Raw genomic sequence first — 24,942 nt, 5'->3', positions numbered from 1 at the left:
AAAAGAAATAATGGTCAATCAACTGAAAAAAAAACTACCACCATATATCCGTGAGAATTTTGTTGATGATTTGCATAACATGACACAATTAAATCGTAACTCAGAAATTAGAGAAATCGAAACAGAAAATTTTTAAATTAACCGATTCGGGAATTCGAGAGAAATAACTCATCTACAAATGGAAAACAATAAGCGCTAGCCAAGCAAGGCAAAAAAGTATCATCTTCTTTCGATAACAATTTGTAATGTCATATTGAATTTTCTAGCATTAATTGTTATTCTTGTCAGGCCACAATTATTATTTAGTTTTATCAAGAATTGTTAAATATCGAACTCAACATCGCGAAAATGGCTGCTTAGAACTACGAACTACGTAGTTTGCATTAATGTTTGACGTTTAGTAATGCTTCTTGAATTCTAATCTCTTTCTAAGTCGGCCAAAATATCCTCAGGACTTAAAATATTGATTTAAAAAGAATAAACCGAAAAAATCATACATACGAACAAAAATCACAACACTTTTAGCATTTTCTTCGTTACCATGTGCGTTTGTTTTAGTTTTTAAGTCCGCCATTAGACAGTGACTTCAGTGCCCCCTATAGTTCGTTGGAGTTGCAAATGAGATCTTTCACGCGAATTAATTTCTGCAGCCGATAATTTTATTCGTATTTATCCAATGGATTGTGACTTAAATTGGAATAAAAAAGGAACTATCTAACGGATTTTTTCGAACTGGTCTATAAACATTCCCAGTACTAAAAATAACAAACAGTGAAAGTTTCAGCCAAATCTGCCGGGTAGTTTTTGAGTTCATAGATGACATACAGACAAACATTCATTTATATATATATATATATATAGAAGATTGGTGTCGCAGGCAATGGAGCTCGCTATTTAAATGATTCATTGGTATTCCCATTTTTTCTTGTGTTTTTGCGTCGTTCTGACACTTTCTTCGTCCGTAAACAGCCTGCTACATCAATAATAAAACCATTTTTCCCCAGAACAAAGCTGGAGCATTAGACATCAGAAGAATGGTTGATTACTAAGAGTCTCCATTCGATATACGAGGGTAAGTCCAAAATTATTTACACTTTTCGTTCTACTATTTTATTAAACGAAGATAGGTGTACAGCAGATACGTTATTTTTTTGATATAGTCTCCACCTTCAGCAGTGCACTTGGTCCAGCGTGCCACAAGCTTTGGTAGGCCTTCCTGGTAGAAGGTTTTGAGTTGGTCATGATTCATGAAGCCAGTTTTGCACGGTCTTATTTTTATGAGGCAAATCGACGACCTCTCAGAACTTCCTCGAGTAGTCCAAAGAGATAAAAGTCTGAGGGAGTGAGATCTGGGCACTAGAGAGGGTGTTCCAGGGTCCCAAAGCTCAACCTGATGTTTCTATGGTGTGATGGGGCTTATGCTGCTGGGCGTTTCCTTGCAACAACAAAACTTTTTTTGAGAGCAGACCACGGTGTTTGCTTCAAATCGCTGACTTCAGCTTATTGGTCAACAAAAATCTGACCATTCCTCGATGCTCCACTTTGATGCTGGTGCAATCTGATAACTGAACTGACATACTTACACTGTTGTAGCTAAACGACAACTGACGCGATCGTTTTTAAATCCCGCACACGCGCTAACTCAACCTATGCCCCCCCCCCACATGCGGTTGCCCCCTATCTTCTCTACTAATAATAAAGCTATAAGTCTCTCTGTCTGGATCTCTGTCCTGATCTCTGTCTGGATCTCTGTGACGCGCATAGCGCCTAAACTGTTCGGCCGATTTTCATGAAATTGGCACAGAATTAGTTTGTAGCATGCGGGTGTGCATCTCGAAGCGATTTTTCAAAAATCCGATTTTGTTCTTTTTCTATTCCAAATTTAAAAACATTTTACCCCGCAAATTGTCATAACGTGGAAGAGTAAATTAACATAATGTGAAACCTCAACGTAGGCGAGCAAATGAACATAGCCATATTGGCGAGAAATTCATCATCCATTATTTGTAAACATACAGGTGAACCAAATGACCTTTTAATTTTCTACTACGGGCAAAGCCGTGTGGGTATCGCTAGTAGTTTAATAAAGTTGTACAGTGAAAGGAGTTGGTAGTTTTCGACTTATTCTGGTATGTATCAGGGTACAGGCCCGTGTGCAGATTTTCATAAAGGGAGGGGTTTTAATCTTACCTGGGGGGGGGGGGGAATTCAATCCCTCACAACCTTTAGTTTTACTACAAATTATCGATCCCAGTATGTCGTTTATGCACCTGTAAATACTGCTGTACCCTCCCTATTCTTCCCCTAAAAGAATAATTCTGGCTGCTCAAGTGACCAAAGTATTCCTTCATTTTACAGATTCACTTTTATCAAACCTTGTTTGTTTCTTTTTAATTAAATCTGTTAACTATGCGGTTTATTGCAACAAGTATTAAAAACTCTCCACAAATTCTTTTTACGTAAGAGAATGCATATCAGATTTTATGTTCTGAAATAAGGCTTAGAACGAGCGTATTGTAGATGCAAATGTCATTACTAAACACAATCACTAATACATCTTCATAGCTGCAACACATGCCAAATTCATCATTACCTCCTTACAATAAGCAATATTAATGCTTTGTATTGGTAGATAATTGAACGGTTCTACCACCACAGTTTTTCCAAACTATTACTTCAGTCGGCAAAGCTTTAACAGTTGTAAATTATTGCACATTTGAATGTAATGCAAAATTTTTTAAGTTATAAGAGAAAGAAATGCAAACGTTTAGGTCCAACTGAGTTGAATTAGAGGGAAAAAAATACAGAATTACTCAGTTAAAATTACAGAAGAACTTCAGAGAGAAAGGGGGGGGGGGACGTTAAACGCAGGTTTTCACATTAAAGTTAATTTAAGTCGATCGTTTTCTTCATTTGACGTACTTTTTTTTTCAATGGGAGGGATTTAACCCCCTAAAACCCTCCCCTTAGACACGGCTCTCTCAGGGTATCTTACTTGTTCATGTTATATCTCTTTACAACTGAGATGAAACTAGTTTTTTTATTGTATAAAACTAAATACACAAATTTTTAAATTGTAAATCTTTTACTTACATTTATTCATCGGTGGTGGGGGTGTTGAGCAGCCGGACGTTAATTGCTTTGCTTCTATTCGAAAGCCAGAAAGTTGCTGGTAACTGTCTGTTTTGAAATGCATCGTTATTTCGTTTTCATCCTTGGGAAAATCAACAAGAACTGCGAGAAAAATAATAATTATCATGCGTTGAGTGCAAAAGGTTCATATATACATTAGAGTGGGCCGAAATAAGCCGAAAAAATTTTTTTTTCGAAATCAATTTTTGGATAGCGCGCAAAAGTTGCGTAGTGAGCTAGTTAGCACTCACAAAAAATTTCTTGGATATTAAAAAATATCTAGCCGGCGCTATTTGACACTGAAAAACCGAAAAAAAAGAGAAAAATGAATTTTTGTCGAAATTTTTTTTAAAAATTAAATTTCAAATATTTTGCTGGAATGCACCGAAAATGTTATATAATGAGCCAGTTCGAGCCCATAAAATGTTTCATTGATTTTAATGAGCATTTAACCGCTCCTTTCCGACATCAAAAATTGGAGAAAAAATGAAAAAATATTGAATTTCTTTAAAAACCAATGTGAAAATCATTTTTCAAAATTAAATCATAGACTAATTAATTAAATAGCGCCATTAATCATAGCAATTATTGTCACGCAATAGTATCATACATTTTCGAGAACTACATATATAGATAATAAAATTTTAAAAAAGAAATCTTCAAATTTGATTTATAATACCTCATGCATAATGAATATTATTTTTTGGAATAATATTGTCCCTTGTCATCAAATGATGGAAGTTCTTTCCTAGCTTGAAGTTTGGCACGAATGTATCCATCTCGTGCAGTTTCACCACGAACTTTTATTGCAACTTCGGTTATTAGTTTCACACAACGTTTCACAGCTTGCGTGTGACAGAGAAATTTCTCGAAAGTAAACTCTGTAGAATGTTCTTTGCACATTTCTTTCAATTGTTGGTCTTTTCGATGCATTGTAAGAGATGGCTCTGTTACAACACAGTTTGCTCAATCAACTAAATCAACATAATCAACGGCTTCAAAATTGAGTTTAGGACGCTCAAAAAATCGTACACCATCCGAGCTCTTCGTCTTCTTATTTCTAGAGTTCAGAATGCGCCTAACAGCTAATTCCCGAATGTATTTTCTTGAGTCAAACAACATTGTCAACAGTAGCTGTTCAGGATGAGCGAAATATGCATTACATGAGAGAACTTTAAAAATTATCTCCTTAACGTTGTCTGGAAACTGCCTTGCAAGAGAAATCATTTTCCAAAAATGTTGGGCGCGGTACTGGCAGTTCGGTTTCATTTTTATTTCAAACCACATTGGAGCATAAACTAAAATTACATACTTTACAAGCATTGTAAGGTTTTCTGATGGAGTTGGAGTGTCTATATGCAAGCGTAACAAACGGTTTGTAGTTGTCAGCCATCGCGCATGATTGACTGAGTTTGCCTGGGCTACTGTCAGCCACGCTTGAAGGACAACTACCATCTTGTACGGCAAGACAGATTCTATACAAATATTGATGTTTAGTACTTAAATTTTTTATATTTTCCATGTCCAAAACCAGAAGATTGCAGTCAATTTTATCAAATTTGACCACCGGATTTTTTTCAGTCTCTAAGAAGTTGTTCGATAGCTCCAGAATATGAAGGTGGCCACTTTGTGCAACCGTCCAATTCCAGTATAAGATGCCTCAGTGGCAACTCATTGTGGACATTGGACACAGGAGAGGATCCCTTTAATTGCTTAATTCTCAGCTGTGGAGGTGTAGAATTACAGCATTTCTTGTCGGGGGGTTTTGTCTCTTAAGTAGGTCATAAAGTCGAGAGGAAGAAATGGCTTGAGAAAAAGAAGAATACTTGCGTTCAATTCATTAATCAGTTTAAAGGACTTCAGAGGATTCACATTTTTTTAATACTCAAGGGCTCTATTTGTCAAATATATATAAAATAGTTATAAAATAATCTTAGGAATAATAGAAGTAGTTGAGCGCCGTTTACTATCCAGGAGAAACAATTGGAACCGAAGATTAAAAAATTAGCATCTTATGTAACTATTTTTTATTTGAATGTGTGCATTTTTTAAAATTGGCGTACAAATGTCGCATAAAATTGATTGAATTTTCACTGTTTTTTCTAAGTAACGTATTGCGTAACATTTCAGTACTTATTTCGAAACTACTTTTAATTTTTTTTTTTCATTTTTCCAATTTTTCAGTCTTAAAGGAGCGTAGCTAAATATTCTACGAAATGTATAAAAGTCTTTGAGGATTTCAACTAGTTCACTGACAGATACTTCTAATGTTTTCTGAAACTAACTTCAAACTTTTATTTTCGACCCCCCCCCTTTTTTTTTGAAATAAGTGCATTTTTGCCCTTTTTTCAGTTTTTCAAGGTCAAATAGCGCCGGCTAAATATTAAACAAATTTAGCAAAAATTTTTATGGGTAATAACGGGCCCATATAGCAACTTTTCCGCACTATCCAAAAACAGATTTCCAAAAAAAAGTTTTTTCGGCCCACCCTAATATACATATAACAAATAAAATGTTTGTTTGTATCGTATCCTGGGAAAACGCTGAGGCTCAGAAGCTTGAAATGTGTTGCCAAATTTCATGGACTCCGAATAAGATAAATTGATGTTGAATAAAATATGACAACGTATATAAAGTACAAATTCAGAATGAAAAATGGTTAAAAAACCAGCAAACAGCTGTTTCGGCACTCTAAAATACAAGTGCCATCATCAGTGCAATTAAAAACGAAGACAGGTTCAACCCGACTAAAACACAGTCGAGGCGAACAATGGAACGAGAGACGAGTTGTAAAAGATATGAGAGCAGTACCGGAAACAGTGACGTCAAGGTTACGTCAGAACTACAGAGGACAGTTGCACTCAGGAGAAAAACGTCACGGACAAAAAATAAATCAAATAACAGACTTCCAAACATTAGGAAAAGGGGGAGTGCTAGACAAATCATTGACGATTAAATTAGCATTTTCCATATGTAATATTACTCCCAAAAATCTAAATCATGAATGGACGAACACTCGGGGGGACTAAATGGATTTGATACCATTTATAAGAAGCTATGTAGGTCAACTAACAAAAATCAAACACTTGCTCCTGTGAACTATTCGAGTTCCGTTGTCTTACCCTTTTTTCCTAAAATCAGTCTACAAATTGCCAAAATCTTAAAAAAGTTTCATTTTTTCGTCACTTTTCTCCTGTTAATAAATTAAAATTTTCACAGCTTAAACACCCTGTTCAGAACCTTGACAAATGGGGCATTTATAGTGTTTCCTGCCAGTGCAAATTGACCTACATTGGGCAGACTCGACGATCCCTCAAATTCCGGATAAAAGAACACGAAAATTGGGTCAAAAAACAGGATCTCAAACGCTCCTCTATTGCTCAACATTGTTGGTCTTGCGGTCATAATTTTATTTTTTCTTCCGCCAAAGTTATTCACGAGTGTTCGTCCATTCATGATTTAGATTTTTGGGAGTAATATTACATATGGAAAATGCTAATTTAATCGTCAATGATTTGTCTAGCACTCCCCCTTTTCCTAATGTTTGGAAGTCTGTTATTTGATTTATTTTTTGTCCGTGACGTTTTTCTCCTGAGTGCAACTGTCCTCTGTAGTTCTGACGTAACCTTGACGTCACTGTTTCCGGTACTGCTCTCATATCTTTTACAACTCGTCTCTCATTCCATTGTTCGCCTCGACTGTGTTTTAGTCGGGTTGAACCTGTCTTCGTTTTTAATTGCACTGATGATGGCACTTGTATTTTAGAGTGCCGAAACAGCTGTTTGCTGGTTTTTTAACCATTTTTCATTCTGAATTTGTACTTTATATACGTTGTCATGTTTTATTCACTATGCAGTACAAAGTTTTCGACTACTTTTTATAAATTGATGTTGTTTTTACTTTCTTCTATATCTAATATACACTGTAAAAAAAATTCGGAAACGTTTCTGAGTATATCGTGCAGCTGCGGTTCATGAAATTTTCAAAAACGTTTCTGAGTATTTCGGAATTCTCTTTCTGTAATGTCCGGAAACGTGTCTGAGTATTTCGGAATCCTCTTTCTGTTATGTCCAGAAACGTGTCTGAGTATTTCGGAATCCTCTTTCTGTAATTTTCAGAAACGTTTCTGAGTATTTCGGAATTCTCTTTCCGTAATTTCCAGAAATGTTTCTGAGTATTCTGTGCAGCTGTGGTTCATGAAAGTTTCGAAAACGTTTCCGAGTATTTCGGAATTCTCCAAACAATTTTCAAAAACGTTTCTGAGAATTTCAAAATCCTTTTTCCGTTTTTTTTTCTAAAAAATAATTTTTTACTATAGTATTGCATGCCATATCAGTTTCAATTCTTTCATATCTAAGAGCAATGAAACAAGCAATTTTAGAATCATTCGTGGATTTTTTTTTCTGAATTTCTAATGACAAATAGCATTGTTAACAGCATAACATATGCACAGTTATAAATTTTTGAAAATTTATGAAATAATATAGTAGTTTCATTCATAATCACAAAATCGTCGGGGGAGGGAAGGGGAGTACTTTCTCAAAAGTGGGATTGTTTGTTAAACAATATTAAACTTCAGTTTTTCTCTCAATATTTTCAAGACAAAATTATCAACATATTGTATTTTTAATGCAGAACTTAAAAACATATCTTGTATCAAACTTGATAGCTTTTATTTTCGGATAAAATTTGACAGAACTTACCTACACTTTGCGTTCCGAAATGCGTTCACGTCAAGTCAATTTCTTTGACGAACAAAGTGTACCGAAAAGTACCAACAGAGAAATTGATGAATTTAAATATGACACCAAAGTCCCCCTGCTGGAACCATTCGGGTTTATTCTTCTGTTCTTGCCCTTTTCCAGTTTATCACAAATATAGATACTTAATCAAAATAGGTTACTGATTTTATTTTTAGAGTGTGCGCAAAGTGCATTATATATTTTATTTATTAAAACATTGAACTCTAGTACATGATTATTCCATTTCATATATACGACAGTCCCCCCCCCCACACCATAAGAGTGATGGTGCACCCATAAAATGATATAAAGCGCCCCCCCCCCCTTAAAAAAAGCAACCCCTTGAAAATGTCAATGGCACAGTCTGCGTGGTGAACGCCCCTCGTCTTCTCCCCATATGTGCATTGCATATTAATAACATAGTATTTAAAAAATGATCACTTTTAAAACGATGACATGAAATAATATTACTTTTTATTTCGGCATGTAAATGCAGCTGTTCCATTTTTGCCTCTGACTCATTCCTCCTGACTGTCCTACGTTAAACTAGTATATCCACGAAGGAAATGTTATTTTCGGAACAACTAATGTCAAGGAATTTTTGTATTGTTAACCACATTTAACAAAATGAATAAGCAGATGAATTAATTGCATAACTATGTTCTTACTAATAGATAACATGGTCATTTTCTAATGGTATAAATATTTTTAAATGAATGAATAAATTATAATAAAAAAAGATAAATTATACCGGCACATTTTTTGTGAAGCATATTACAATACTAGAAAATATTTGCATTACCATATTTCTAATGAATTAAACAATTGATTTTTTTTTCTTTTTGAACCAAAATGTATGTACATCCAAGTATTTCGAAATAACTTTTCTGTGATTGCTTCTCAAATATAAATCTTACTTCTTTTGCGTAATTAATCAGTTTCAGTTGGTTACAACAAATAGTACACCGCGCACATAGGTATATGTAGGATAACTTTAAATTAATTCGATAAACCCAAAAACAGTTACAATTGGAGCCTCATCAAATGCAAATCAACAAAAATATAAATGTATATAACCACATGTTTTAAAATATTCATTAATACTTACAAGTGAACATGAGCGGAAGAAAATCTAAGTACCTCCATTACAACTGAATAAGTAATCCAAAGGGTTTCGTTTCATTAAGTATAAACACGGGTGTTGAAACTATTCACGCTTGAACACACAATATATATCTAATTATGGTCGCATTGGAAATTGTAAAGAAGCAAATGATTATTAACTAACTTAATAGCTGCGTACATCGTCTAAAAAATCAAGGGCAGTCCAAAATGCAAAGGCGTAAAATTAGTTTCGACACATTTTACTACTCTCTAGACATGAAATAACAAGCAATCCAATGCTACACAGTTGCTGACTGCAGCAACCATAGATAAGAAAAAAAAGAAGTTCTCGTTATTTCCGACTCATTGGCGCCTGTGTTGGAAGGATGAAATAGGTTTCGAAGCGTTGCGTCATCACTTCCGCTTCTAGATATCTTGAAATAACAAAAAGCTTTCTGAATATTGAGGAGTTCGCTATTGGATGAAGGATTCCTACTATTTCGGAAACGTTTCCGATATATCGAGAAACGTTTCCGAAATTTGTTACAGTGTATAGAAGAAAGTATTGGATTCGTGCAAATTTTCGAATTTCGAATTTTGACGGATTCGAACGTTTTGAGGTGTGTTGAGTTCATTTCGACTATTTTTGGAAAATGTCTGTCTGTCTGTGTGTGTGTGTGTATGTGTGTATGTATGTATGTATGTGTGTGTGTATGTATGTGTGTCACGTCTGTGTGTGACCAGTTTTTTGTGGCCGCTCTACAGCAAAAACTACCGCATGAAATCGAACGAAATTTGGTACACATATGTGCCCGTATGTGAACTTGTGCCCATTAGTTTTTGGCGCGAATTCCTCCAAGGGGGGTGGAGCAATGGGACGTTTTTTGAGTTACGCGTGCTTGCTATTCCTCAGGAAGTAACTAACGGAATCAAACAAAATTTGGTCCATATGTTGCCATTAACAGGAGCAGGTGCTGATTCAATTTTGGTGTCAATAACTCAAAGGGGGGTTGAGCTATAGAACGTTTTTTGTCGTCAATTGTGACTGCTGTATCTCAAGAAATAACGAACGGAATCAAACAAAAATTTTTTGACAAGTAGCCCTTAGTGGGTATAAGAGCTGATTTTATTTTGGTGTCAACAGCTAAAAAGAGGGTAGCGCAATCGCCCGTTCTTTTTTTCCATTGTGAGTGCCCTATCTCAAGAAGTAATGCTACGTTCTGGTTGAAATTTGGAATATATGTGAATCCATACGTAAACAGGCTTTGGTTCAATTTGGACGCCAATCGCTCCAAGAGGTGTTGATTTTTTTTTTTTTTTTTTTTTTTTTTGCGAATAAAAATAGCTTTACTAATGCAACAATAAGAAAGATAAATCGTAATAGTGCGTATTTCTCGTGATTTTAATTGTATGGAAATGATCGGAAATATTATCTCAATGATTTAAAAGTTTTAACTGTTGCCATCTTATGTTTGTTAATGAATAAAATATTTGTAATTAATTTAAGCAAGGCTTTTAAAATAACTTTCATTTTTCGCTTTTTGCTTTGCTTTTGCAATAATTCAGACATTGAAATGGTCGTCAAGTTTTTGCATGTGTAATTTTGTTTCTGTTAGGAATATTGCTTCCTCGTCAAGCATGGGGAGGGATCAGAAAAAGGAAAAATATAGAAGAAAGTTTCGTGATGGCCACAACATACTAGTTTGAAACAACATCATGTTTTTTTTTAATTAATCACTTGAAAAATAAAAAGTTATACTGTTGCCAAGAGTAGAGATTCTATTAGAAAACTTCTGAAAAAGGACAAGTCCCACCCAGCCACGACGATCTTCTGAAAAGGAAGATAATTAGCTAAATGTGATAACTATGTCTTTATTTTTTCCGACAAACATTTTGCATGGTGTTTTTTCTCGAAGTGAGGTTTTGCGGTATTAGTGTGTTAAAAAGTACAAAATAAGTAAAAATAACTGCAATAGAGTACACTCAATCGCAAAGTGAAACTTAGGAAGTTATCTACAAAGAAGAAAATGGTTTCTGTCATTTTCGGCTTCTTTTCCAGACTGAAATCAGAAGTTTAGCTAACAAAGTACTCAATCATCTTGTCTGTCCCTTTTTGCAAAACTTAATTGCATGAGCAAAAATTTTTTACACTTTATAACATGAAAAGTGTAAAAAGATAGCTATCGACTTAAGAATATTGAACCAAACCACCTTGAAGTTGAAGATTTCAATAACTCTCTCCAAAACCTCGGATATGAAAAAACTCATTATTTTAGTATTTGAAATAATCAATACTTTTTAAAAGAAAGCAAACTATAGTTGGGACTAAATAAACCTGTACCATCGTAATGCTTTAATTAGGATCTGTGTGGCCTTCACAATGCCGCCGCGCCAGGTTAGGTTTGCCCCAACTATAGATACACATACCTCTTTGGCCATCTCTCTTCCCACAATACTTCGCTCCTTTGATTTCCAAGTAGTCTCGGTCACAATTAGCAGAATTTTCGGAGGCCACGTCGAAATGAGAAAAGTAAAGTTCCAGTTGGCAGATGTCCGAAGAACTTCGAACTATTCTATATTCGCAGTCTGTGTTCGGTGAATACAAAAGTGGGAAATTTTCGCTCTGAATGTAGGTCACGGGATCTGCGTAAGATCCACACAGTCGGGAGTTCGCCGGACCTGCAAATCAAAATAAAATTGAAGTTTTACTGCAATTTTAAGGTATTTTATTCTCGTTATTTTGATTTCTGGACACGATATCGAATCTCGTAACACAGGACTGCATTAATGCGTGGTTGGTAACTATATTTTTAACAGTTGTTTCATATTATGCAAAATTAAGAATTCTTTAACCTCATCCTCTTATTAATGCTTACTTACCATGTATCACCATTTCCGTTTTTTAAACTTTTATAAGTATTAAGAGGTTTATCGTAAATCTATCTCACGGAAAAAACCAGACAATTTTTAACCAAGGGAGATCCAGAAATTGTTCAAAGAGGGACGATTGATTTTTATTACTACCCTTTTTACATTCTCGAACCTTTGCCTCTAACATCATGGAAGGTCGTCTAATATTCCGAGGTTTTTGCCTTGAAACTTTAATCTGTAAAAATTGCCGAGGAGTGTATTGAACCTCATCCCTTGCTCTAACGTCATCAAAGGTATCCTAGAATTGACTTTTTGGACTTTAATCTCTAAAAATTTTCAGGAGATATCCCCCGAACCCCATCTGATATCACCTAAGGATCGTCTAAAACTGAGTTTTTGGGTCTTCAATTTCGAAAAAATTCCTGCACAAAGTTATCTCTATTTTTGAGTAATAAGAGATGGACTACAATAATGTTTTGAAGACTTCAATTCTAATATAATTAAGTGGGATAGTCCTCTTTCTTCTATCATTGCTGAATATCATCCAAAACTCAGTTTTTGGAACACCAATATGAAATTTATTAAGCGAACTAAAAAATATCTTCTAAAGCTTTGAAACTTGCTGTAGTGATTCTATTCAAAAACATGTTCACATTTTCTTCCTTTGACTCTTTTGAAAGCTGTACTTCTCAAAATTCACTTAAAACTCACTCATAAAAATCTATAGAAATAAAATTCTGTATAGTTATGTTACAAATAGCAGTAATTATTGATTCAAATCAAGACTTCTCATATTCTGTTTAAAATTTTTAATTACTCCTGCTAAACATCTAATACATCAATTCGTTTAACTTTTCAATCACAGACATTATAAGATAAATAAATACCTTTGTGCCGAAAAGTAAAATAAGAAATAACAACGTCAAAAACAACAAATTAATTACTGCAATAATGCTTGTTACTGCAGTAATCGGCAATTTGTGTTTTTTGACGTTGATATTTCTTATTTTACAGGCACTGTATTGCGAGGCAAAGCTTGTGTAATATTGTTCTCAAATGCACAAACATAAAAACCAATTAATTGCTTCTGGGATAAAAAAAGAAGGAGATGAAATTGTTCAATTTGTTCAGTAGTACTATTTTAGCACAAAAGTAGTTTTCTTGTATTTGGTGCATTAAAAAGTGGAACGAATTTTTCCGAAGTTCTTTGTTACAGTAAAGGAATCCACTATAATATTAAAATCTGTTCGCGTCCGTCTGTCTGTCTGTCTGAAGATCTATCTTCTCGAGAGCCGCTGCGAATCGAGAGTCAAACGAAATACCGATCAATTCGAAATTTTACAAAGAAAACAATAGGACCAATTTCGTAATTGTGCGACTTTAATTAGCGGAGACATTAATTAAAACGTTAATTAACATAACGTTATTCAGGAATTTTTATTTCTTTCCTGTTGCCATTTTGCATATGGGTGAGCAAGTAAAATTCTAATAATTGTTTTAAAAGATATTCTTTTTGGCTGCTGTCCAAATCTTAAATCAACGTTTTCATCTAGAATTTAATTTTAAATTAGTTTAAAATTGGTAGCCTTTATTTTATCGTCTGTCTTTTTTTTATTTTTTACATTCAACGTTCTTAACTCTTTTCAGCATATGAAAGTTGTTTCTTTAGCTATGTTTATTGATTGTAGTGTAAGTTTATCATTCACCGGCCTCATATTTTGGTACATTTAGGATGTGCGATTAATTATGTTTATTTTGTAGGACTTTATGCCGTTACATGGCTGAGTTTTCGAATTGTAATAACTCTATTTTTCCTTCCTGTGTCTATTTTTGAAATACAGTTTGTATCGTTAAAAGAACATGTTAAATTAAGATTGTTTGAATTTCTTTAAGTGAAACAGAGTTGAACAAAAGAAGGGATTTTTTAAGGATTTTAACTAAAGCTAAATTGGAATCTGATGTCTTGGTATTAAATTAATGCTTATTGGTATTTATTTAGTCTTTGTGCTTTAGTTTCAGGTAATCAACCAAAAAGTGTGTGTCATTTTATGTAAAAAGCTGATTGTAATTGTACACAAATATTTCAGATATAGTCTATCAGATGTAATTCATTTTAATGTAATCACAGATTATACAGTTGATAATGCATATATTTTCATCTTTTGTGCTAATTAAAAATACTAATAACTTGTGTCATTGAAACCATTATTAACGTTAAAGAGATTTTTGCCAAAAATATGCTGCACTGGTGTTTTGCAAACCTTGCATTACGCGTATTTATTTACTCCTTAGCGCTTTAGAAACTGATGTCAGAGTAATACAAAAACATCAATTGGACATCTCTTTCATTTTTTAAGTAGCCCGTGCAACGCCGGGCACGCGGCTAGTCACTTAATATTTTCTGTCATTACACTGGGTTATTTTTTAGACTTATTTTGTTAGTTTTTGCAACCAACCCAACAAGAGATTTGCATTTCTATGTATTCTATCGTTATTACTGTAATAATACCCAGCAAAATATTTTTTACTGAATTAAGTTCAGTTCAGTCCCACGAGTTTTTAGTTTGTCCCAGAATGAAATTATGCAATACAAGACACTTTTTTTTCTTCTTCATCGATTTAGAATGTGCTTGTGGATGTAAAATTTAAAAAAGAAAGTTTTTTTACATACATCCTAAAAATATTATGTGTCTATCCACAATAGTGTTCTCTCTTGCAGTCTGTATTTACTAATGACGATACTGCTTTTCCTTTGCATTATCATCAGTATTGTTTCCTTTGTATTATGATCATTATTGTTATTTCCTTTGTATTTTCATCGATATTATCATAATCATCTGCATCGGTCATCATTGTCATATTTTTTTTCTGTTATCAACATTATCGTCATCCTCATCATCATCATTTGCATACAAACATTTAGAAAAATCAGTATTAATTTGAGAAAAGAAAGATAGCTTTTCTAATTGTACTTACCAACAGGTCTGTAGCAAGAGTTTCTTAGTTGCCTCACACGTGCTTCGAAACCCCTACGATGACTGACTGAATCAGACCTAAACACCATTCGCAGAATATCGGAATCGCCTTCAAAAGAAATAACTGCAAAAGAAAAGAAACACTCAATTAAAACATTTAAATTTATACTTGTAGCACTCAATATCCAAAAGAAAAAAACTTCGATGAATTTGTGTCCTTGTCAGGCTTGTGACTCCTAGCAGTTTTCGAGGACGTTTTTTTTTTCTTTTTATAAATGGTTTCTTTCTCGTGAAGTTTGTTTGAAGTAAATCCACATGTAGTCCAGTCAAAATTGACATTCAAATTCGGAAAAACTCGCATGGAGTTTAAAATTAGCACAAACCTTAAATATATCATCATAAATGAAGTGTCAAAAGTCCTCATCGATACCGCTTGAGCTAAAAATTTTGTGCAATGTCAAATTAGACAAAAAAAAAAAAAAAAAAAAAAAAAAAAAAAAACTTGAAAAGTTCAGAAAAATTTGTAAAAAGCTGAACATTTCACAGACCTTAAATAAAACATTATAAATGAAATGTCAAAAGTGAACATTGACCCCACTTGAGCTAAAAGTTGTATACAAGGCCAAATGTCGAAAAATTGGTTTTTCGCAAATATCACTCAAACGGTATTGTGATAATAAAAATAGTTAAATAGTACATAAAGAGTTTGTAAATTGTGCAGTTATTTCGAAATGTATTTTTAATGAATACTGTAACCTTCTCAAGGCCTAATATTTAGTTTACAGGGAAACTAATTTACCGAATTCGAAGCAGACACTTCGAAATAAACGAAGCACGCGCATCAAATTTTTCATTCCCCCCTTCCCCCCAGACTGATTTAGATAGAATCGACTTAACTGATTGCTTGCCATTTTTTTTTTTTTTTACGGCAAACGTGGTCGGACTTAACGCTAATGGCGAAGAAAACCGACTTTCTTCACCCCTTTTTTAACAAATGGAATCGTTTAATCCCCTCATCATTATCGAGTCTAACTTTGCTTACCTGTCGGTGGTGGTCGTCGTACGCCGCATAACCTATCTCCGTTCTTTTGCAACTGAAAGAAATCGGATGTGCAGCTAGGTACTTCCTCTAAGTCGAAATCCAGAAACTCCACCTGGACTTGGCACATACTCCGGTCAAGCCGTGTTATAGTATACACACACAGTGCGTCCGGTGGGTAATCGTCGGGATAGTTGGGACTGTGTATGACTGTCCTCTCGTCGGTAATGGTCACGTCACAGGAAGCTGAAATTAAATGAAAAGAAAGGATACATTAATTTTAGGGGAGTAATAATTTCACAGGATTGGACTATTACTGTGTGCCCACCGATAAGATGAAAAGGTTAACATCCGGTTTACAGGCGGCAATGGACGCATCTATTAGTTTACAGGAATACCCTCTTATGCAGATGTGTGGTAGCCTAGTCGCATTGAGATGACTGAAATACGAGCATTTAACTGTTCATCCCCCCTTCTCATTCAGCTAGACTCGTCTTAACTGGGCATTTGCCAATTCCATATCAAGCATAGGTGAGTAGACAGTATTGGTGAAATTGCTCACGATTTGTTTCATTATTGCAATACGGTTTCGGTGATTTCTTTGGATGTTTATTTATTTATACCAGTGATACAGTACACGTACAAGATAAAAAATTTTATGACAATGCAATTTTTACACGAGGTTATCTCTTTATAGTAAACTAGCAAAAATACCCGGCGTTGCCTGGGTCAGTAATGATTGTGAGAAACAATCGCTACATTCTTTCGTTTTCTGTTTAAACTGAAAGAACTCAAAACACACCGCTTTGACGTGATTAAAAATCGAGTTTCTTCCTTACCCATAAAAGTAAAATAGCAATAAGTATAAAGAACGAACGAGTATTCATTTAGGAACGAAAGCATGAATTGAAGCACATAAAAATTTGAAGAATTTCCAAAATATGAACTAACAAAAACAAAGATCAGTAAAAAAACTTTGCTCTTTATTTAATTAAATAGTACACACACACACACAAAAAAAAAAAAAAAAAACCCTCTCTACTATGTTTCCCTAAGTGTGCAAAAAGTAGAGTTTCCAAACGTTTGAATGACTTTAAACTCATGTTTCCTCCGGAGAGGCCTAGATTCAAAATTTTCATTATGATTACTTTTAATATCGCTGTTGTTGGTAACGAATTTTTGTAACAATGGGTTTTACATTTAATCATTCAATGGGAGAATTACATGAAACTTACTGTTTTCGATCATAACTTTTTCAAACTAAGTTTTTTGGGAATAAATTATAGCCTAAGTTGTTCCCTGTTAATGTAGCTGTCTATGGCGAAAAAAATGCTTAAAATCCGTCCAGTAGTTTTGAAGTTTACCCCGGACATCCGGACAGAAGTAGCCCTTTTTGTATAAAGATAAGAATGCAATTGCTAAGAAAGCAATTAATGTCATGCTTGCTCCAGCGAGGCCTTGATTCAAAATTTACATTATGATTACTTTTAATATTGCTGTTGTAGGACAACGAATTTCGAAACAATGGGTTTAATCTTTAATCATTTGGTGTGGAAATTACATGACATTTACTGTTTTCCATCACGACGTTTTTAAACTAAGTTTTTTAGCCATAAATTATAGCCTAAGTTGCTCCCCGATTATGTAGCTATCTATGGTAAAAAAATGGTTAAAATCCCTCCAGTAGTTTTCAAGTTTACCCCGGACATCCGGACAGAGATTAGCCCTTTATGTATAAAGATTAAAGTAAGGTTTCTAAGAAATTCTGGAAGGAAGTCTGTGGCGGACCTGCATCCAGGAGACCTTATAGCACCTTCAGCCTTGAAATTTTGTACAATATTGCTTCGAGCCCCAGGGTTGTGCACCTGGGGCTTTATTTTTTAAAATTCGAATTAATTTTTTAAGCTCAAAAATCGCTTTAATAGAACATTATTGCCTATTAAAGAGGTGAAAAATTACTTGCACGTATTAATATTATAAATCGTTGGAAAGGGTAGAACTTTCCGCGTTCTACGCAATTTATTTTAATGCTCTAACTTATATACGGCGGGAGTTATTTACGTTTTTAGCTCGAACTGTTTTAGCCTTAGCTAAAATTTAGGCATTACTTTCTTTATTAAATCTATCAGTAAAAAGCGAAGGAATTGTCCCACAGTTTTCCTTTTTCTACTCACTCTTTTGTCCCACAGTTTCCGGACACCACTGGAAAGAGCGGCTTTTTTTACTCCAGATCTAACTCGACTTATGGTCGAAAAACTAAGATTCTATCTCCAAAGGAAAAAAAGTTACAAGCCGTTAAAAATCAAGTTCGAATTATCTCACATCCATTAAAATTATTGATGGAATAACTTATTTGGCGCTGTAATAGTTACGTCTTTTCGATTCGCATGTTTCTTTTTTCTTATTCACAAACTTTAAGGGTTTCGATTTTAACGGAAAATTTTGGGCTCAACTCAATTCAACCATCTCAATTCAACCATCGAGCTAAAAAGCAAAATATATTACTAAAGACCACGAATATATGAAAGCGACCTTTTTCTAATGTACAAAACTGCTGTTTTCCAATGCTCAGGAGCTCCTTAGCCCTTACGGCTCAGCAATTTGGTGCAAGTCATTTTGAAACCCGGGGAAAGGGTGCTCTTTGTTTCCAAAATGGAGCTCATAATGCGTTTTTAATCTGCTTCTTTTTAATTAACGATTTAAATCTTTGCGAACAAGGACGTAGCCAAGGGGGGCGGGGTCCATGGGGTCCGGACCCACCCCCCCCCCCCTTCCCGAAAGACCACCGGCTGCTTTTTGTCAGTTGTTGCACTTCACGTCAACAAAAATTTTTCAAAAGAGAAAAGTTTTATGAAACCCGGTATTTTCCCCTTAAATATTCCCATTAATCGGCAATTTTCCCGCATCCGAAACAATTCAGAACACAGGAACCTCGTGAAACTGCAGTTCCTTCTTGCCGCTTATCTTTTGCTGTGTCGCGTTCTCCGTGCGAAAATGATGAATTTCCGTTTTTTCTTTCAACTCAGCTGGGTTGTGACCTTGAAATTCGGCCCCTTTCCCTTGATCCACCAGATTGCCATCAGCAAAGTAATTGAAAACAAACATTTATTGTCACTTTCACCGTACCCCGTCTCATTGGCATGGTTTTCTTTTTTTCTTTCTTTTTTTTTGTTTGGACTTGATTTCCAAGACACATGCTGCACGAAGGACAGCCAGAGTAGGGTGCATTCCTGTTGAATCAGTAATTGAAATTCCTATTATTTTCTGTTTTAACACACAGTATTTTTCTACCACACACATATAGGAAACATATCTGGAACAAATTTGTAATCAGAAGAAAATTAAGTTTACACAAACTGGGTAAGTTGTAGTTCCCTTTTAAAGTTTTCTGAACAATACGAGCAATTTTATATTTTAATGTGGGTGTTTTCCCATTTAAAAATCAAGTTCAGACAGCAACGAAAAAGAAATTCTGCACATTTCGTGTGTTCAAGGATGAGAAAAAATGAACATTAATTATTAATTAATTTATATTTGCTCTTTATATTTTTGAGGTGATTCATTTCAGATTCATTTTATATTTTGATTTTTCTCTTACTTAAACTTTCAATTTATTTTTAACAATAATAGATTACTTATGTCCCCAGAAGCTTACAACTTTTGAACTGTAATCCTGAAAAAAGTTTTTTTTTTTTTTTAAATATTTGTGTCTTATTTAGCTCAAGATAACATTGAGAAACTTCTCTCTCCTTTCTGAGAAACAAACTAGATTTTCCACGGATGTTTTTGCACCCAATATTTAAACATGACCATGAAACATATTAAATGCCCAAAAAGAATTTGAGTTTGAAGGTAAAATAAGTGAATAAATAAAATTTGAAGTTGATGCAACAAAATTACTTTTCACTGTATCAAAATTTTATAAAGCGAAGAATGAAATTGAAAATTAATCGAATATTTTACTGTGATCAGGTTTGCAAGTTCGGCCATATTAACACGTGTAATCTAAAAGTAATTATTTGAAATTCGTACTTTTAAATCTTACTGAATTGTGAGTCTATGGTCCCAAGAGAAGAGTCGTTAGTCATTTTTAACTGAAGGAAAAAAATCTTTCTTCGATGTTGTTCCGTTTTTCAAGTAAAGCATATTTGTATTTGCTTCCTTAAAATAAGTTTTCTGATTGTTATTTACCGCGTTTGTACTGATGAATTATTTAGTAAGCATCTATGCATCCATCTTTAGTAAATTGCGAAGGTAGCATTAAACGTAACAAAAACGGAAATGTGCATTCAACTATAAATTACCAGGTGAAAATCTCTGCTATTTACTGCGTTACAAGCAAATAATTAAAAAAAGGTGAATGCGAGGTAAATTTTCTTGTGTTTTTCACTTCTATATATATATATATATATATATATATATATATATATATATATATATATATATATATATATATATATACTAGCTTACTACCCGGCGTTGCCCGGGTGCTTTTTAATGCAACATAAATTTTGGATTATCAAATGAATGAATTCTATCTAAATGAGAATATCTAAATTGTCTAAATGGAAAAGACAAATGATTGTCTTTTGCAAGTCTTGTGGGACAACCTTTTACGTGATGCTTCGAAAGAAAAGCGTTGTGCCGCCTTTGTAGGTTTTTCTTTCCCCAAGACTTAAAAAAATGTAACAGTACTTTCCACGTACAATTTATTCGAAAATAAATCATTAAATGGTTCCTAAGAAAGAGTAGTGAGCTTAGCAAAAAAAAAAAAAAAATCACTCCCTATAATCAGGCACAAATATATACAAAAAAGCCTTCTTGGACACAGTTATAATATTTTCAGATTAATTTAAAATCATCTTCAATGTCCAAAAGCTAAACAGGTAGTCCACCGTACAGAAAATAAAGAATTCAGTCAGTGTTGTTAATAGACGATAACACTCTTGTTTGGCGATGTTTTTCGAATGAAGGTATCAAGTGATAGGTTATTTTGTATGTTTTCAGGCAAGCATATTTCGTAGAAAAAGTTTGCTTAGTATTAAAAAAAACTTTACAAAATGTGTCTGCTCGCTCTTTCCAAGGTTCATTAGTGCCATGCCATGGAGTAAAATTGGATAAGTGCAACTTGCCTAAAAAGACGCACGTCAGCCACATTTTATTTTCTTATATTGAGATCAAATTTCTATTTTCGTAGGTAAAAATGACAGTTAGACAGCAATATTAATGTCTTGTAACGATTTGATATTTGTCAAGATCTAAGTTCTAGTTCAAATTTTCAAAACGTAATATTTGCCGAAAATGTTATACATGATATCTCACACTGATACAGGTAGAAAGAGCACGTATTTAAGTTTGTTGCTTTAGACAGAGTATTCTTTAGAGAACATCAAAATTTTAATTCATAGAGACACAGTCGTTGTGAGAGGTGGGAATGGGTCCACTGACTACATTACAGTCATTATTTCAAGTTATGTAAAACATAAAAAATGGAAGTGGGAGCACGTGAACTAATTGAACGCACTATTTAAAAACAGGCAATTAAACTGCGTTATAGAGAAAGAAGTAAGCGTGCGCATTTTGGTCACTATCCGTGTTAGATTTTGTTTTTTAATTATTTGCAGGCAGCGAAATTAAAAAAAAAAAAAATACAGAATCATGTTGCATATTTTGTTCCCCTTATCCACAGCTTAAAATCAAACGAAATGTATTTCACGTTTCGAAACGTAGTCTAAAAATTTAAAACTTAAATGATTCAATTTTTCTAATCCATTATTTAATTCAAAACTTTCTCCTATGCAAAGTAAGTAGAACTGTCGGAGACAGCTATTCAAAAAACTCTTAACATCAGCATTCCGATTTCGTTCTGTTTTCTTGCCAAACATGCTTTACGCTAGTCTCGAATCGGTCAACGTTGAGAGTACCTTTAGTTTTGATTGCATTTAAAATATTTCCTGGTGGTTATAAGTTGCAAATCATTTTTATTAGCTTGGAATCAAAGTTCCTAAATTTAACGATAGTAGTTAATCTTTGAAGAAACTTCATCCAGGGCAATTTATTACGGGTTTTTCATTTAAACTAAATTAATAACTATACACAAATTCGTTCGTGTAGAAAAAGGCAATTTTATGACTTAAAATATGAATTCAGACCATTTTGAATTTTTAAAAATTCCAAAAACCCGCCTATATGAATTCCTGAGCAACAATTTATATTTGTGCTAAGTGTGGAAGAAATCCGACGAAAACTGGATTTGTAGAAGGAACATAAACACACACACACACACTCACACACCCACAAACATACATCTATTTATATATAAATAGATTTACCCCTGTTCTTTGATCGCCTGGAGCGACTTCTATTAAACCGAATTAGGTTATCGGTTATAGTTGAACCGAATTACTGAAAAATTGGACGTGAATCAAGGAATAGTATAAAGAAAATTAATATATTGCAAATTGGTTTTATAAGGATCATAGAACATTACCTTAAATTTCTGTTGTAAAGATGAAATAGATGTGGTTTTAATAAAAGTAGTCAAATGCTGAAACAGTCGACGATTGGACGTCAATATTGAATGCAATATTATTACCTTACTCATGTGTGTATTTTCTCTGCTATTAACGGGAAGAACAGTGATCATAAAAAACACGCAACACTTACACTGTTGTGGATTTTATGATCAAACAATATTTAAAAATTATAATAGTATAACGGTAGCATTCTAATTAAGTACAACAATGAGTAGCATCAATGGACCCCTGGGGCTTCGTAGGTCGCAGTTTAAGAGCCGATGTACAACATCATTTTTTATATCGACGGCTTTCGCGCTAAACAATGCTTTAACGCTCATTGCTAAACGGCATTGACGGCCATCGTTCAGGATACGTTTTGTGTTGATTGCATTTAAAATAGCTCCTGGTAGTTATATGTAGATAACCGCTTTCATTTGCTTTGAACCATTGTTCACAAATTTAACGATTAAAGTTTTTATCTTCGAAGAAACTTCATCTAGGGCAGTTTTTTACGGGCTTTTCATTTAGACTAAATTTATAACCATAGAAAAAAAAAGTTCTTGCAGAAAAGAGCAATTTTATGACTTAAAATATGAAATTAGACCTCTTTGGGTCTTTTTAAAATTCCAAAAACCCACCTATATAAATTCCTGAGCAACAATTTACCTTTGTGCCGAATTTGGAAGAAATCCGACGAAAACTGGATTTGTATAAGGAACATACACACATACCCACACACCCACAAACATACATCCATTTATATATATATATAGATATTGACGTCAAATTTCTATTTTTGTACGTAAAAATGACAGTTATACAGTAATATTAATGTCTTGTAACGATTTGAAATTTGTCGAGATTTAAGTTTTAGTTCAAATTTTTAAAACGTAATACTTGCCGCAAATGTTATACATGATATCGCACACTGGTTCAGGTAGAGAGAGCACGTATTTAAGTTAGTTGCTTTAAACAGAGTATTCTTTTGAGAACATCAAAATTTTAATTTATAGAGACACAGTCGTTGTGAGAGGTGGGAGTGGGTCCACTGACTACATTACAGTCATTATTTTAAGTTATGTAAAACATTAAAAATGGGAATGGGTGCACGTGAACTTATTGAACACACTATTTAAAAACCTTCAATTAAACTACGTTACAGAGAAAGAAGTAAGCGTGCGCATTTTGGTCACTATCCGTGTTAGATTTTGTTTTTTAATTATTTGCAGCCCGTGAAATTTTTTGAAAAATAAATGCCTTGTTTGTACTTAACTCTGGATAACAGACAAATCTTTTGTTTGCATTTTACATAATCTTGTTGCATATTTTGCTCTCCTTATCCACAGTTTAAAAGCAAACGAAATGTATTTCACGTTTCGAAACGTAGTTTAAAAATTTAAAGTTTAAATGATTCAAATTTTTCTAATCCATAAATTTAATTCAAAACTTTCTCCTAAATATTGTTCTTAGTCCCCCTCCCAGCAGCAAGAAGAATTTCATTTGTGAGTGAAACCAACCTTAAGCAAGTAACATAAAGCTATCTATATCGAAAATAGTTACGTCTCAAATACATTTACAGCACTTAATCGTCCATTATGGTTACATATGAGATACAAAGTATTTCACCTTATCCCTATACCTTTAAAGAGAGTTTAAGCTATTACAGTGATAATTTTCCATTCATATTACCAATTTTTTGCAGTTTAAAACAGTTTAAATTTAAATTAATATTTATTTGCATTTTTTCCAAACTTAAAACTCCAACCTTCCCAAACGGTATGAATGCCGCCGAATTATATTTCGTGTGGTTTTGCGGGTAAAAAAGGTGCACAACCTTTAATTTTAGCACGCATTGGTAATCTTAGTAGGGTAGTTTATGTGCATGTAATAAACGTTATAACCATCCCCTCCCTCCCCATTGGAAAACAAATTCCAGATACGCTACAAATTCCTACGCACAAATATAATTATTTTGCAATTTATTTGCGAATTTTGTATTTTTTACTCTTTTTCTTTGTTAGCATTTAGCGATTAAACTTAGTTGAACCGAATTAGGTAAAGATCCGACGTAAATCAGAATAGTATAAAGAACATATGCATATTGGTTTTTAGGACCATCCAATGTTAAATTGTTGAAGAGTTGAAGCTTGTATATGAATAATGAATGTATTATTGGTACCGAGCTGATTTTGGTACTTTCTGGGTTGGTCACGTGGGAAATACTAATCTATAACTTCGTTCTACCATTACTGCAACGGAAATACCAAAAGAAAGCATGCAAAGTAAGTAGAACTGTCGGAGACCGCAATGCATTCCTGCTCTGCAGGAAAAAAAACGCTGAACAGCAGCACTTCGATTTCGTTTTCTTGCCAAACATGCTTTACGCTTATCGCGAATCGACTTTAACGGCCAGCTTTGAGAATACCTTTAGTTTTGATTTCATTTAAAATATTTCCTGGTGGTTATAAGTTGCAAACCATTGAATCAAAGTTTCTGAATTTAACGACAGTAGTTAATCTTTGAAGAAACTTCATCTAGGGCAGTTTTTTACGGGCTTTTCA

The 24,942-nt window shown here is 33.9% G+C and overlaps 1 protein-coding gene across 1 annotated transcript in view; it reads right to left on the bottom strand.

Annotated features, from left to right (window-relative positions):
- Positions 1 to 24,942, bottom strand: part of LOC129228439 (cubilin-like) — a 93,391-nt gene that overhangs the window by 7,604 nt on the left and 60,845 nt on the right. The window contains exons 14-17 of the mRNA XM_054863120.1: positions 15,867 to 16,109; positions 14,826 to 14,948; positions 11,406 to 11,657; positions 3,094 to 3,234 (exon numbers count right to left, since the gene is read on the bottom strand). Coding sequence (XP_054719095.1) covers positions 3,094 to 3,234; positions 11,406 to 11,657; positions 14,826 to 14,948; positions 15,867 to 16,109 — 759 coding nt within the window. The remainder of the gene's footprint in view (positions 1 to 3,093; positions 3,235 to 11,405; positions 11,658 to 14,825; positions 14,949 to 15,866; positions 16,110 to 24,942) is intronic.

Source organism: Uloborus diversus, chromosome 8 (genome assembly GCF_026930045.1).
Source record: "Uloborus diversus isolate 005 chromosome 8, Udiv.v.3.1, whole genome shotgun sequence".
NCBI lineage: Eukaryota > Metazoa > Arthropoda > Arachnida > Araneae > Uloboridae > Uloborus > Uloborus diversus.
The sequence above is the reverse complement of the archived record's forward strand: the minus strand, read 5'-3'. Positions and strand labels throughout refer to the sequence as shown.